This window comes from Schistocerca piceifrons, chromosome X, assembly GCF_021461385.2.
Source record: "Schistocerca piceifrons isolate TAMUIC-IGC-003096 chromosome X, iqSchPice1.1, whole genome shotgun sequence".
NCBI classification, from domain to species: Eukaryota; Metazoa; Arthropoda; class Insecta; order Orthoptera; family Acrididae; genus Schistocerca; species Schistocerca piceifrons.
The window spans coordinates 395,293,115-395,309,607 of record NC_060149.1 but is presented as its reverse complement, the minus strand read 5'-3'; the positions used below and the strand labels follow the sequence as shown (position 1 = coordinate 395,309,607).

Here is a 16,493-nt window from a genome sequence, read left to right as displayed (position 1 = left end):
CAACGGCAATATTCTTCATCCATGTTGCTGCCAGTGTCCTGAGACGTGTGGTGAACAGTGCACAACCTCTGAGTTGAAGTGTCCAATTGATACAGCTATGATCTAGCTGTAACCATACATGCTGATATCACATGTATTTTCCATTCTGCACTCGAATGTCACACCAATGGATAATAACAGCTGTTGACATGTTAGCCATATGACATCCTGAATTACACTTATGAGCCAAACAACTGATCACTGCGAGACTGAATGCCACGTGGTGATGTTGTAGGCACATGACGCAAGGGAAGTATACACTATGTGATCAAAAATATCCGGACACCCCCAAAAACATGTGTTTTTCACATTAAGTGCATTATGCTGCCACCTACTGCCAGGTACTCCATATCAGTGACCTCAGTAGTCATTAGACATCGTGAGAGAGCAGAATGGGGTGCTCCATGGAACTCATGGACTTCGAATGTGGGCAGGTGATTGGGTGTCACTTGTGTCATACATCTGTATGCGAGATTTCCACACTCCTAAACATCCCTAGGTCCACTGTTTCCGATGTGATAGTGAAGTGGAAATGTAAAGGGACACGAATAGCACAAAAGTATACAGGCCAATCAGGTCTGTTGATTGGCAGAGACCGCTGACGGTTGAAGAGAGTCGTAACATGTAACAGGCACACATCTGTCCAGACCATCACACAGGAATTCCAAACTGCATCAGGATCCACTGAAAGTACTGTGACAGGTAGGTGGGAGGTGAGAAAACTTTGAATGGCTGCTCATAAGCCACACATCACGCCGGTAAATGCCAAATGACGTCTCGCTTTGTGCAATGAGCATAAACACTGGACGATTGAACAGTGGAAAAACGTTGTGTGGAGTGACAAATCACAGTACACATTGTGGCGATCTGATGGCAGGGTATGGGTACGGTGAATGCCCGGCGAATGTCATCTGCCAGCATGTGTAGTGCCAAGAGTAAAATTCGGAGAGGGTGGGGTTATGGTGTGGTTGTGTTTTTCATGTCAGGGGCTTGCACCCCTCGTTGTTTTGCGTGACTCTATCAGAGCACTGGCCTACATTGATTTTTTAAGCACCTTCTTGCTTCCAACTGTTGAAGAGCAATTCGGGGATGGCAACTGCATCTTTCAACACGATCACGCGCCTGTTCATAATACACGGCCTGTGGCAGAGTGGTTACATGACAATAACATCCCTGTAATGGACTGGCCTGCACAGAGTCCTGTCCTGAATCCTATAGAACACCTTTGGGATGTTTTGGAATGCTAACTTCGTACCATTCTGGAGACATGGACATGAAACATCAGCTAATCAGTAACAAGTATGTGAAGCTTTACAGTTAAACTAACTTGCTTGAATTAGTTCCTGTCATATTATAAAGAGCAGTAACTGATATAAGAAAATTATTTGAACTAATTTAAATGCACATTCTAAGTTAGACAAATGTTAAATACCTATCCATGACTGGTTACATTAGATATAATTTTTTCTGTGACGTTTACTGATTAAAGCTTGGTTGTTAAATTAATTTCACAAGTAGTAGTGTAAGGTAAAGACATCATCAACCTGAACATTGGTTTGTACACCAGTGCTTTCCTAGACATAGTCCTCTTGGCAGTAGAACGGTGTTGCCTTTCTCTGACCTCTGAACAGACTTACCTGAACAATTATAGTGGTACCTAAAGCTAACATGAGCTTCAAACCAAGGTGCAACTCAGCATTTCTCACATTGCAACTCAGCAATTCTAACATTAGTGAACACTGCCAAAGGTGTATGAAGTGGCAAGAGATAGGTGACTGCAATGTCATTAATTTATTAAGATAATATATCACACTAGGAGAGAGAGAGAGAGAGAGAGAGAGAGAGAGAGAGAGAGAGAGAGAGAGAGAGAGAGATTGAAACAACCTCTGCAAAATGAATGCTGGAGATGGACGTTGCAGCCTCAAACATTATTGCTCCCAGGCCGGCTCTTCACAGGCATAAATTTCCAAGCACTCACTAATGACTGCCATTTACGGTCATAGTTCAACAGCAGTGCAGTTCTCCATTCTATGGTTATTTGACACATTTTGTTAGATCTGGTGCCCCCTACACTGATCTCCCATTACCCTCAGTTTTTTCTGTGCTCTGTAGATATATAGGGGATGCAGGGGATGGGGGTGTGAGGATGGACATGGAGAGGAGGGGGAGAGATGGAGAGGAGAGGGAGAGATGGAGAGGAGGGGGGAGAGATGGAGAGGAGGGGGGAGAGATGGAGAGGAGGGGGAGATGGAGAGGGGGGAGAGATGGAGAGGGGGGGAGAGATGGAGAGGGGGAGAGATGGAGATGGGGGGAGAGATAGAGAGGGGGGAGAGATGGAGAGGGGGGAGAGATAGAGAGGGGGGAGAGATGGAGGGGGGGAGAGATAGAGAGGGGGGAGAGATGGAGGGGGAGAGATGGAGGGGGGGAGAGATGGAGGGGGAGAGATGGAGGGGGGAGAGATGGAGGGGGGAGATGGAGGGGGGGAGATGGAGGGGGGAGAGATGGAGAGGGGGCGAGAGGGAGAGGGGGAGAGATGGAGAGGGGGAGAGGGGGAGAGGGGGAGACCGGGAGAGGGGGGAGAGATGGAGTGGGAGAGGGGGGAGAGATGGAGTGGGAGAGGGGGGAGAGATGGAGAGGGAGAGGGGGGAGAGATGGAGAGGGAGAGGGGGGAGAGATGGAGAGGGAGAGGGGGAGAGATGGAGAGGGGGGAGATGGAGAGGAAGAGGGGGGAGATGGAGAGGAAGAGGGGGGAGATGGAGACGGAGAGGGGGGAGATGGAGACGGAGAGGGGGGAGATGGAGAGGGAGAGGGGGGAGATGGAGAGGGAGAGGGGGGAGATGGAGAGGGAGAGGGGGGAGATGGAGAGGGAGAGGGGGAGATGGAGAGGGAGAGGGGGAGATGGAGAGGGAGAGGGGGAGATGGAGAGGGAGAGGGGGGAGATGGAGAGTGGGGAGATGGAGAGGGGGGAGATGGAGAGGGGGGAGATGGAGAGGGGGGAGAGGGAGAGGGGGAGATGGAGAGGTAGAGGGGGGAGAGGGAGAGGGGGGAGATGGAGAGGTAGAGGGGGGAGAGGGAGAGGGGGGAGATGGAGAGGGGGGAGATGGAGAGGGGGGAGATGGAGAGGGGGGAGATGGAGAGGGGGGAGATGGAGAGGGGGGAGATGGAGAGGGAGAGGGGGGAGATGGAGAGGGAGAGGGGGGAGATGGAGAGGGAGATGGGGGAGATGGAGAGGGAAAGGGGGGAAGGACGGAGAGGGACAGGGGGGAGAGATGGAGGGAGAGGGGGAGAGACGGAGAGGGAGAGGGGGGAGAGATGGAGGGAGAGGGGGAGAGATGGAGGGAGAGGGGGGAGAGGGAGAGGGGGGAGAGATGGAAGGAGAGAGGGAGAGGGGGGAGAGAGGGGGTAGAGAGGGAGATAGGGGGTAGAGAGGGAGATAGGGGGTAGAGAGGGAGAGGGGGGTAGAGAGGGAGAGGGGGGTAGAGAGGGAGAGGGGGGTGGAGAGGGGGGTAGAGAGGGGGGTAGAGAGGCAGAGGCGGTATAGAGGGGGTAGAGAGGGAGAGGGGGTAGAGAGGGAGAGAGGGAGAGGGGTAGAGAGGGAGAGGGGGTAGAGAGGGAGAGGGGGGTAGAGAGGGAGAGGGGGGTGGAGAGGGAGAGGGGGTGGAGAGGGAGAGGGGGTGGAGAGGGAGAGGGGGTGGAGAGGGAGAGGGGGTGGAGAGGGGGAGGAGAGGGGGAGAGGGGGTGGAGAGGGGGAGAGGGGGTGGAGAGGGGGAGAGGGGGTGGAGAGGGGGAGAGGGGGTGGAGAGAGGGAGAGGGGGTGGAGAGAGGGAGAGGGGGTGGAGAGAGGGAGAGGGGGTGTAGAGAGGGAGAGGGGGTGTAGAGAGGGGGAGAGGGTGTAGAGAGGGAGAGGGTGTAGAGAGGGAGAGGGTGTAGAGAGGGAGAGGGTGTAGAGAGGGAGAGGGTGTAGAGATGGAGAGGGAGAGGGGGGAGATGGAGAGGGGGGAGATGGAGAGGGGGGAGATGGAGAGGGAGAGGGGGGAGAGATGGAGAGGGGGGAGATGGAGAGGGGGGAGAGATGGAGAGGGGGAGAGACGGAGAGGGAGAGGGGGGAGATGGAGAGGGAGAGGGGGGAGATGGAGAGGGAGAGGGGGGAGATGGAGAGGGAGAGGGGGGAGATGGAGAGGGAGAGGGGGGAGATGGAGATGGAGAGGGGGAGATGGAGAGGGGGAGATGGAGAGGGGGAGATGGAGAGGGAGAGGGGGAGATGGAGAGGGGGGAGATGGAGAGGGGGGAGATGGAGAGGGGGGAGATGGAGAGGGGGGAGATGGAGAGGTAGAGGGGGGAGATGGAGAGGTAGAGGGGGGAGAGGGAGAGGGGGGAGATGGAGAGGGGGGAGATGGAGAGGGAGAGGGGGGAGATGGAGAGGGAGAGGGGGGAGAGATGGAGAGGGGGGAGAGACGGAGAGGGAGAGGGGGGAGAGGGAGAGGGGGGAGAGGGAGAGGGGGGAGAGAGGGGGTAGGGAGGGAGAGGGGGTAGAGAGGGAGAGGGGGTAGAGAGGGAGAGGGGGTAGAGAGGGGGAGGGGGTAGAGAGGGGGAGGGGGTAGAGAGGGGGAGGGGGTAGAGAGGGGGAGGGGGAGAGGGAGAGAGAAGGGGAAAGGAAGAAGGGGGAAAGGGAGAAGGGGGAAAGGGAGAGGGGGAGGGGGAGAGTAATATTTTACTGCCTCAGCCTTTAACAATACCCACTAATCTCTGGCTGTAATGTGCACTGATTTGCATAAAATCTGGAACTTTTTCATTAATGTAAAACAACAAATATTTGTTAATATGCATAAAGTGCTACTTGATGTGTTTAGATGGGGTCAGAGGTCAACAAACAAACCAGTTTCTAACATACAGATGTTGTTATAGACTGGAAATCATAAAACTAAATGGAACCAAAACAGTCAGCAATGTTGTTTGGAATAGTGTTACTCACTATCAATACCAATATAAATGTTGCGCAGTATCTACTACTAAAATGTGAATATACAGTCGCAAAATTTGCCCCTTTTTAGAAATTCTCACTTGTTTTTCCAGTCTGACTAAACACAACAATAAATAGTATCTTTATACTAGTATTAGAAATTTTACCATTTGGTCATCATCAGAGAAATCCTCATCTGGATGTCTTTCATTTCTGCCATTTTCATCCTCCCCTTTGTGATTTGGTTTTGAATCAGTGTGCTAAAACAAAACAAAACAAAAAAATTATTATTATAAATCTCATTTTCATAAATTCAATTAAGTTTGAATACTGTAATGACAGGTAATAAGTATGAAATATCATTTAACTTACTTTATATTTATTGTTAATTTTTTACTCATTGTGCCTTTTTGTACAGGAATTTGATCTCCATTAACACATTTTTGACTGGTAGATGTGTGTCATATGATAGGTAATAAGTATGTGTCTTCTCCATCCCCTCTCCGTTACAATTGTCATGTCTTTCTAAGACAATGTAGTCTACATTTACAGAGCAGGAGTGCACGACTGCATTGAATCAAGTCTCTAACAGAATTACTACATGAAGGTATATATCTTAAAATATATGGTAGAACTCATGAAGACCTACATCTATGTCTACATCTACACAGATACCCCACATGCCACCATACATCAGAGGGTTCGCTGTAACTCTACTAGTCATTTCCTTTCATGTTCCACTCGCAAACAGAGCAAGGGAAAAATGACTGTCTACATGCCTCCGTATGTGCCCTCATTTTTGTGTCTTATCTTCGTGGTCCTTACACACAGTGTATGTCGACAGCAGTAGAATCGTTCAGCAGTCAGCTTCAAATGCCAGTTATCTAAATTTTCTCAATAGGGTTTCTCGAAAAGAACATCGCCTTCCCTTCAGGGATTCCCATTTGAGTTCCTGAAGCATGTCCGTGTTGTTCGAACCTATTGATAACAAATCTAGCAGCCCACCTCTGCATTGCTTCGGTATCTTCCTTCAATCTGACCTGCTACAGATCCCAAACACTCAAGCAGTACTCAAGAATAGGTCGCACCAGCATCCTATCTGTGGTCTCCTTTACAGGTGAACCACTCTTTCCCAAAATTCTCCCAATAAACCGAAGTCGACCATTCAGCTTCCCGACCACAGTTCCAACATGCTCTTTCCACCTCATATCGCTTTGCAACGTTACGCCCAGATATTTAAATGACTTGACGACATCAAGCAGGACACTAGTAATACTATATCTGAACATTACAAGTTTGATCTTCCTACTGATCTACATTAACTTACATTTTTCCACATTTAGGAATAACTGCCATTCATCACACAACTAGAAATTTTCTCTATGTCGTCTTGTATCTACCTCCTGCCACTCAACTTTGACATCTTACCATACACCATGACATAATCAGCAAACAACCACAGACTGCTGCTCACCCTGTCTGCCAAATTATTTATGTATATAGAGAACAACAGTGGTCCTATCACACTTCTCTGGAGCACTCCTGACAATACCCTTGCGTCTGATGAACACTTGCCATTGAGGACAACATACTGGGTTCTATTATTTAAGAAGTCTTTCAGCCACTCACATATCTGTGAACTTATTCCACATGCATGTTCCTTCATTAACAACCTGCAATGGGGGACTATGTCAAATGCTTTCCAGGAATCTAAAAACATGGAATACGCATCATGTGAGAAAAGGGCAAGCCTAGTTTTGCATGAACAATGCTTTCTAAATCGATGCTGATTCACAGACATAAGTTTCTCAGTCTCGAGGTAATTTATTATATTCAAACTGAGAATACATCCAAAGATTCTGCAGCAAACAGAAGTTAGGGATATTTGTCTGGAATTTTGCAGGTTTGTTCTTTTACACTTCTTATATACTGGAGTCATCTATGCCTTTTAACAGTCGTTTGGGACTTTGTGCTGGGTGAGAAATTCACGATAAATGAAAGCTAGGTATGTGGTCAATGCCATAAGGTACTCTTTGTAAAATTGAACTAGGATTCCACCCGGACCTGGTGATTTATTTAGTTTCAAATCTTTCAATTGTTTCTCTACACCACAGATGCTCATTACTATGTCATCCATACAGAAGTCTTTCCAATGGTAAAATGACGGTATGTTTGTACAATTCCCCTGTATGAATGATTCCTTGAACGTGAAATTTAAAACTACGGCTTTCATTTTGCTATCTGCAACTGTCAAACCAGACTGGGCAACATGGGACTGAAAGGCTGAAAGGAAACCTTAGGCCCGCTTAGTGATTTTACATAAGACCAGAACTTTCCCAGGTTCTCTGCTAGATCTTTTGCTAAGGTGTGACTGTGGTAGTAGTTTTATGCTTCAAGTGTAGATCTTTTTCACAGATGCCTAAATCTCTACTAACCTTCACTTGTTGTTCTTTGTGTGTTCCCTTTTGATCCGTGAGTGCAACAGACTCTGCTTCCTCACCATCCTCTGAATTTCGTTATTAAACCATGATGGGTCTTTTCCATCCTTTATCCACTTACTAGGCACATAACTCTTCAGACCGTAATTTACAATGTGCTTAAACTTTGCCTCTAACTACTCTACATCCACCTTACTGCAATGTGATTGCAAGTGCCAGTTTATAGTAAAGTTCTGAAGTCGTGTTACTGTTATTATTTGGGGGTTCTTCATATCAGTCTTAATTCCATATGTTCATTGGTAATCTGATATTTTAGAGCAGGAAGACTTTTTTTTTCGGAGGGGGCGGGGGGGGGGGGGGGGAGCCTATGTTGCTCAGAATGGGTAGCTACTGAGTGGGAGTTCTCCTGACCATTCCCATGACTAACCTCGTGCACTGAACATCAGCCAGAGTTGTGTGATGGCTACTGAACCAAATGGGCACAATACTCAGCAGCAGAGTAAACCAAAGAGATGATGCTGGTTCTGAAGTGTTGGCATCAGGTCTCTAAGACGTATTTGCTAATTTATAGGTTATGGTTGTTCTGTTTTTAACTTTAGCTGAGAAATTTTCCAGAAGTTGTTTGTAGGACAAAGTTTGATCAAGCATTACTCCTAGATATTTAGGGAACAGCTTCTGTCTTAAGATGGTTCCTTCAGAGTATATTCTCAGTTGAAATTGGGCTTATCTGTTATTTAGATGGAAGACTGAAACCCCTGTTTTATTTGGATTTGGCTTAAGTCCCCACTATCTAAAAAAAATCATTTATTATTTGGAGGTTTTGAGTGAGTGTGTCCTCTGTTCGGACCCATGTTGTGCATTGTATGGCTATTGCAATATCATCTGTGATAGTGGATGGTACAGCCAACATGTAGATGTTGGACAAAAGTGGGGCCAGAATGGAGCCCTAACATAGGCCATTCTGCAGGCTTCGGAATTTGCTTTTCCTTCTGTTTAACATTACCTGAAAGGATCTGCCATTAGGATTTTCTGTAAGCAGGAGAAAAGCTTTGCAGGGACTATGTTATAGAGTTTTACCAATAAGCCCTCCATCCACACTGTGTCATAGGCACAGGTGAGGACAGTACTTGATCACAGCAATTTCTCCTTAGCAAATAGTCAGCCTGCTTGATGGTTACACACTTTTCAATGATAGGGAGGAATCTCGTGTACATTATTCCTTCCAATACCTTGTAGCATATGCTCAGGAGAGCAATTGATCTGTAGCTTTCAGGGAGTGCAGGACCCTTTCCTAGTTTGGAAATAGATATAACTTCACTATTTTTTAAAAAGGGATGGAAGTTTTTGTGTTACTGTTATGTCATTGTAGAAATTAACAAGCCACTGGCGAGTTTGCTTTCTGTACCAGTTGCTTTCCGACATTTCATCTGTTTCAGAACATTATCCAGTTCTTTGGCTTGGATACAGCTTGTAACTGGTTGGGCCTGTCAGTGACTTCATTGTATTTCATTGAGTTAGAAGGTGACATGCCTTTTGTGCTTCTTATCAATCATCAGCTTTGAGAGCTGTTTTATTCATTGCCTAAAGCTTCAGACTTGGGAGTGTAGCCCTGCTCTGTCCCAGGTGTACATCCTGAATCTAATTTTATCAGTAAGCTCCAAGCTATTCAGCCACTGTGCATGAAATTCAAATTCTCAAGTGCTTCCGTCCATCTGGATTGTCTGTTGATGCTTAGTATCTCCAAGAGTTGTTCTTTAATACTGACCATACAGCTCCTCAATCCAGCAAGGTGTGCAAGATTTTCTAACACAATGGGATATAAGGTTTTTTTTTCTATGCTAATAACTAGTGCAGTGAACCTGGAATAGTTTTAGACTTTTGCTTCTATATGCTGATATTATCTTCTAATTGTGGGAGGGGCGAGAAGGGGCAGGGGAGGGGGGCGGGGGGTTATAGCTCAAACCAGGGCAGGTAAGAAGATAGATGTTGTGACTACAGTCAACTGGTTCTGCAGCAGTTGTGAAGGAAAGGGGAGGAAAGCGGCAGTCTGAAAACTAATCTTTCTAAATAGAACAAATTTAATCTGCACACAACAGCAGTATAAGCAGGATAAAATAAATGGTAACAGAGGGTACCATTAATGTTAGTAACAATAATGAAAGTAACACAAGCGAAAATATAATAAGTTCCTAAGCAATAAATGGAAGTTAATTTAAATTAGCATAGTAATCAATATTGTAATTTAAACCAGTAAATATCTTCTTCTTTTTCTTGTGCTTTGAAAGGGTGCAAAAGCTTTCTAAACGTTTGTGAATTGTGTAGCTGAGGTGTGATTTGGGTACTAGCCCTGTATTCACCTGGTCAGGTGTGGGAAACTGTCTAAAAACTACATCCACAATGGACAGCACACAAGCTTTCATCGTTAATCCATCGGGCAGATTCGATCCAGGGTTGGCGCAACTGCCTGACTCACAGAAGCATTGCCCTCACACGTGGTAATCTCTGGGCAGGTAGTTAACCAGTGAGTAAGTTAGTAAATTATAGCAAACTATGCTCTAGAGTAACAATATAGACACAAAGACAGAGCTAGTAGCTGTACAAGTTGACAAGTTCTTAGTTATCAAGTTCATTTGTTTCACTAATGGATATTTTTCAGCATCTATCTTCGCCATTATCCTGCCATTACTTGTCAACAAATTTGTAGCCCAAATCTGGAGATACCACTGTTAAAAATATTTTATCATTCGGAAGTGATGTCCTTGGGTACTGTCAGACATGACATCATGAGTTTCTTCTTGGCTTTGAAGATTTCATATCTTTTCCTATATGATACAAAAATCACAATTATAAATCAATATTGTGTAGTTCCTAGAGTCCTACACACAATTCTATGATTTCTGATTACAGAATACAATGTATGTATATTTGTTCTCATTTTAAGTTCTTACTATTTAAAGTTCTTACTATTTAAAAAGGTATCTTAATAGTAAATATTTTATTTTTCCATCTCATGCACTTTTCAATGCTGCATGGTAATATGTCAACCACATCACCTTCACCTACAAGAACTTCAAGCAATGCATAGTATCATTTTACCAAACTTGATATGAAACCAAAATGCTGTTACTGGCAGCAAATAATTTCCTTTTTTTATGGCTCCTCATCAGACTTGATGAGATCTTTTAAGTTGAAGCATTCAACTTTACCTCTGGAACAATGGATGGCAAGAACCTCCCCAAGACTGCCATCAAATGACGATTTTTCTGCAGAAACTTGATTTCTCATTAATCATCCTCACTGTTGTTGATTTCCACCTCTCAGATGTAGTTCTCCTTGGAGGAAGTCGAAGTGAGTCTTAATCTCCATCCAGCCTGTTACAGTCATCTGATTAAGGACAAAGTCCTGATTTATTCTCTTCTGCTATGTCCTCATCCTCAGCTGCTTTTTGTTACCATTTACAGCAACCCATTAATTGACATTTTAATGTTATAAATCTGATTACATTAAATAAAGTATGACATTAAACATAAAACTCTAACAAATCATTTGCAGGGAACACTGCCCTTTCTATATAGCTGAAGGCACACGCAATGGCATATATTCCCCCCCCCCCCTCCCCTCCCAAAGAAAAAAAAAAATCACACCCAGAGGGTGTATCGTAATTAATGACATAAGGAGCAAAAAAGTGTATAAGAGCACTACTTCATTTTCGATACTGTGAAACAAATCTGTTCTACTGCAAGCTGTTTTTGGTTCCCACATTTTGAGAGGTGGTAGTATGGACCAAAAAAAGAAAAAAAAATGACCAGTAAACATGGGCTCTAAAGTGCACACCTTAAGAGCTATGAGCACTTGTTCATCTCCACTACGGTGAAATACAGCTCTTCTACCGAAAGAAGTGCTCATAGAACTTCAAGTACACATTTTAGAGCCCATGTTTACAAAACATTTTTGCTTCTAATGCCATGTAATTTCACCTGTAAATGTTTATGTTATTTATTATGATACACCCTGTACATATGAAAGAAATATGTAAGAACCGAAAACAACACATTGCCATGCCCAATTCAGTGTAGGTATCACACTAGCATTCAAAACAGCTTCCAGTCATCTTGGAATGGAGAAATACAAGTCCTGTATGGTTTTTGCAGGAATTTTATATTATTCTTCCTGCAAAATAGTGAGAAGTTCAGGTAATGATGATGGAGGTGCATACCGATCATGCGCACCTCTCTCAAAAGTGACCACAAAGGCTCAACAATACTGAGATATGGTGATAGTGGTGCTATGGAAGGTGTGACACTTCACCCCCTCACTCACAAAACCAGTCCTGGATGACGCGGGTTGTGTGAAAAGTGGTCCTATTATCTTGGGACACAGCATCATCACTGGGGAACAAACATTATACAATGGTCTGGACCTGATCATCCAAGATGGTCACATAATCCTTGGCAGTAATCCAACCTTGCAGAGTAACTGTGGGGTCCATGGAATACCACAATATGGCTGTCCAAATCATCACTGAACTCCCACCATGTTCCACTCTTGGGACGTAAAGTCAGCCTAAAGTTAAAAACAGTATTAAACAAGGCTCAGCTAATCAAATGACTTTCATCCATTGTTCCACAGTGCAGATTTTATGGTTTCCGCACCACGTTTTCCTGTTACAGGCATTTGCACTCACTGATGAGCAGTTTTGAAATTCCAGCTTGCTGCTTATGGAAGTCCATTTGTGTTGTTTTGGTGCAGACAGAATTCATGAATGCAACATCCAGTTGTGTTCTGCAGTGACTTTTGCAGCTATCATCCTCTTATTTTTCATCACAACCCTGTTAAATGAGCATCAGTTATCAGCACTCAACACACACTTTCATCTGCATTGTGATTTAGCAGATGATGGTTTTTCACTTTCCTTATGAACACATTTCACTCTTCATTTATGTCCGAGCATGCATTTCTCACTGTGTTCCCATATTTTGTCCAAACCCATATAATTTACCAAGTTTATCAAATGTTATTAAACTCTCTAATGCACAGCCTGTATCAGATAGAGTATCTGATAGAGTTAAAAATTATACCGCTGGATAGAGGCAGTTTGGCACACCTTTGAAGACAAGAAGACTCAAAGTAATACCTTTTAAAGAGCTTCCACTTCAAAGAAAGACACACTGCACAAAGAATTTTAAATCAGATAAGGGTTGCATCACAAAACATAATATCAATTTTAAAATCACTGCCATAATAATGGACAATGTTTCAAATACAAAATCAGTTGCCACACTTTTCAATCTTCCATAGATCTCATGCTTTATACATTCTTTACATCTCGTTATACAACACACTAGACACCACAGACACCTCTCACGAAGTCCACTTGACTTAACCCTTTTCTGGGAACATTTTTTGTAGCAATTCAGTGAAGATAAATTTTTTTTTTTTTTGCTATCCTATTAGAAATGATATCAACTGCCTATATTTATTTTTTGATAATTTTATTTTTGTGATTTAGGACCAAAGACTACCGTGGTACATATATCATCATGGCACCTTTGTGAGGTATTAGAACAAGTGGTAAATGGATTTCCCACTTCCCTTTTGTGTGCTGTTATTTATTGCCATTACACATAAAAAAAGTAATGAACAGTGTTTTCTGTTTATATTTTATGTTTTCTTTTACTTTATTTAAAAAAATATATTTGTTACCAATATTAAAGTTTACTCACCACAATGTAGAACTATCCTTGAAACTTTATCACACAATAAAGGTATGAGCCAATACTGGTCGCAATAATGTATATTGCAAAAGCAAAGCAACGTGTTCCAACAACAGTAGTGATCCCACGATAAACAGGAACTGATTGTTATAGCAGTTTTCATACACCTGATGCAGTGTTCTACCAAAAGATGTCAGGCATTGTCAGAGGTGATAAAACATATTCCCAAAAGCTTTGGAATAGCCCTAAGTTGGTGGTAAGTATGCTTCCCAAGGACCACAAATGACAGAATAATTCATGGGAAGTATACTTCCCATGCCCCTTCCAGAAATTATGTTGGTGGTAAACATACTTCCCAACAACTATTTAAACACGGTTGTTTGGTGGGATATATAGTGTACTTCCCACAGTCCTGAAGGCCATATTTTGCAACAAACAGAAACTACAGCTGGTGCAGCTGCCACTAGATGCCAAGAGTGTACAGAAGTGGTAACACACATCCGCTTAAATGCTGTAAAGAAATATGTTTAGTGGGAAGTATATCCCCCATGGCCTGCGAAAGGGTTAAGCAACTTCTGCATTTTTTTAAAAAAAAGGAGAGAAGACAGTGGAGTTTGCTTCAAGGATTGTCAGTGGTCTGAGGTTATTTACAACGAATTGATTTTCAGGCAATTGTACAGGATCCTCGATTCAAAATGCAATCGTTTGCAGACAAAATAACATTCCAGAATGACTACACCAAAATTATAGAACACAAAAGAGAGCTGGTTGTTCAACAAGAACAAACATACATACATACATACATACATACATAACTGCCCAAACAGTAACCACCATAATGGTTAGAAATTCTTAAATTTGGGAGGAGTTCAATGAAAGCATCAGTCAGCACCTAGCAAGTCACTACCCAAGGTCTGTGGCGATTGCTGTACTAGGCATATATTTATTAGACGCATATTTTCCCAAAAGCAGTGATTCGTTAAGTTGGTGGGAAACTAGAAAACTATGCTATCCAATGCTCTACCAAATGGTTCTGCAAAGAGTATGCACCTTAGCAATGTCAGTGCTCTGGGAGAGTATGTTTCTGAAAGTAGAACAAATACATACAAAGCAAAGAAACCAACTGACTTGAAGTAAAACTGGTCAAATTTTGTTTCTGAATTACAACCTAATTTTTTTCGCTTTGACACATATAATGTCATTTTGATCATAAACAATGACTGTAGGTGATTTAAGGATTCCAGTTATGTTGTAGTTCTCATACTGCATTCTGCTTTAAATAAAATTATCTAAACTTAACAAGAATCAGTTTTATTTTTATACTTTCCCTGGTTAATGGAAAAATTCAGAATTTTGTTACAATATTTTTAATTGTTATTGAAGACAAAAAGTGTGAGTTCTCTGAATTTTTTTTTACATTAAAAGGGATCCAATGAAAGCTTATTACTCCACTTGCGACATTTTTTCAAAACAGGACCAAATCAGGTAAAAATGCAGATACTGACCACATCTGAGAAGAATGCTTGTGGCAGATATGTGGTTGCGAGTGGAATGGCGGTATGCACTGCTCTACAAACATTTTCACAAATGAAATTATCTGGAAATTGTAACTGTGACTTACCTGAAGCAGTTCAAGGAATGTAAATATATTAAACTGTCTGACAATTTAGTGCCCTGACATGTCCAAAATAATGTTTTACCCAGAATCCAGTCCAAATTCGAAAACAAGGTTGTCAATAAAATATAATACTTAGCATTGAAAGCACAATTACTGTGCATACCAATGTACATCCAGAACAAAACTTAACTCCTGCATGGAGAATGCTGCTTATTTGTACAAACACTGAATATTCCAGAAGATGCAAGCACTATAAATGTAAGAAATTTCAAGAACCTTCCAGACATGATAAATATAAATGACAAATAATTGTGGGTAGTCATGTTTGAACTGGCAACCTGCAGAACACTAGCCTGTGACACACACTGCTATACCACACTGCATCCATTACACTTTGTGACACTGCTTCCTCTTGAGGGGAAACAGTGACCCACTGTTCCAGAAGTTCTCAGTGGAGACAACTACAGCACCCGGGATCTAGACCTTCTCAATGATCTTCCCTATGGCAGTGGAGTCAGATTCTCAAATTCTGTTCATGTCGTCACATCCTCTTCCCAATGACGAGCATTTGCAGCAGCCCTTCCTGTCGAAGCTTCACAATTGTAAACCTTGTCTTCAGTTTCCTCAAATGAAAAATCCCCCTCGCCATTCTTGCCCTCAGGACTGTAGTAGAGATCTCTTTGCTTTTGTCTTCTCGATGAAGGGTCATAATTCTCAACTTCATATGTGACGTATCGCAAGTGATGAAGGATATGGTACAGTCTAAAGTAGTGCTTTAGTAACTTTCTGACTGGCACACTTTCACTTTCAGCAGATGCATGAAAATCCATACTGAGTCTCCTGGGACGTATTTCACTGGCCCGTACTTGGCATTATAGCAACCTCGGTCTTTCTCCTGGGCTTTCTGAGCCTGTATGAGAACCAGCATTTCCGACTTGCAACAGTGGAACATAAAGAGTGGAGTGGTGGAAGTATGTAGTGTCTCACTTCGCTGTGTCGTATGCAAAGAACATGATGAGCAGTACTGTCTGCCAATCTATCTTTTCGAAATCAAAGTACATCAAGAGCATATCTGCCAGTGTCTTATTAAAGCATTCTGTGGGGCTATTGAGGGGGGGGGGGGGGGGGGGGTGAGTGATAGGTGGCTGTCATCCTGCAGGTGATGTCGAAATGTGAAATTACCTCTGATACCAGTCTCGACTGGAAAACTTTTCCACAATCCGAGGTCATCACACAAGTAACTCCATGTTTCAAAATGATGTCTTCTAGAGTGCACTTAATTTCTGCAGCTTCAGCAGGCGGCACAGCTTTGGTGACAGTATAGCGGGTGAGGTAGGTATAGCAGTACTACCTATAGAATCACATTTGTCGATTTTGGGAAACTTCCCAAGAGGGCAACTCAAGTTCCATGGAATGGTACTGTTGCTTGCAGCAGCTCCCAACAACCGGGAAGTAACCAGTTTTGTGACATTTTACGAGTTCCTAAATAGAAGTGAATTATATTGTTTCATCCAGGTGATTTGGCAGTCTAGTTTTTGGATTTCTGCATGTTAATTTAATATTTACTACACACAGTTCTCAAATTTTCATTTGTGTCAGAATGTAAATCGATTTTGTGACATTTTAAAAGTTCTTAACCAGGAGTGAGTTATTTAGTCTCACCTGTGTACTCTGGTAGTCTAATATTTGAATCTCTGCATGTTAATTGACCATATTTACCCAAT

At 43.2% G+C, this 16,493-nt stretch overlaps 1 protein-coding gene across 1 annotated transcript in view; it reads right to left on the bottom strand.

Annotated features, from left to right (window-relative positions):
- The window catches only part of LOC124722095, a 323,716-nt gene that overhangs the window by 149,921 nt on the left and 157,302 nt on the right, over window positions 1–16,493 (bottom strand). The window contains exon 12 of the mRNA XM_047247293.1: window positions 5,167–5,259. Within this exon, the coding sequence (XP_047103249.1) occupies window positions 5,167–5,259 (93 nt within the window). The remainder of the gene's footprint in view (window positions 1–5,166; window positions 5,260–16,493) is intronic.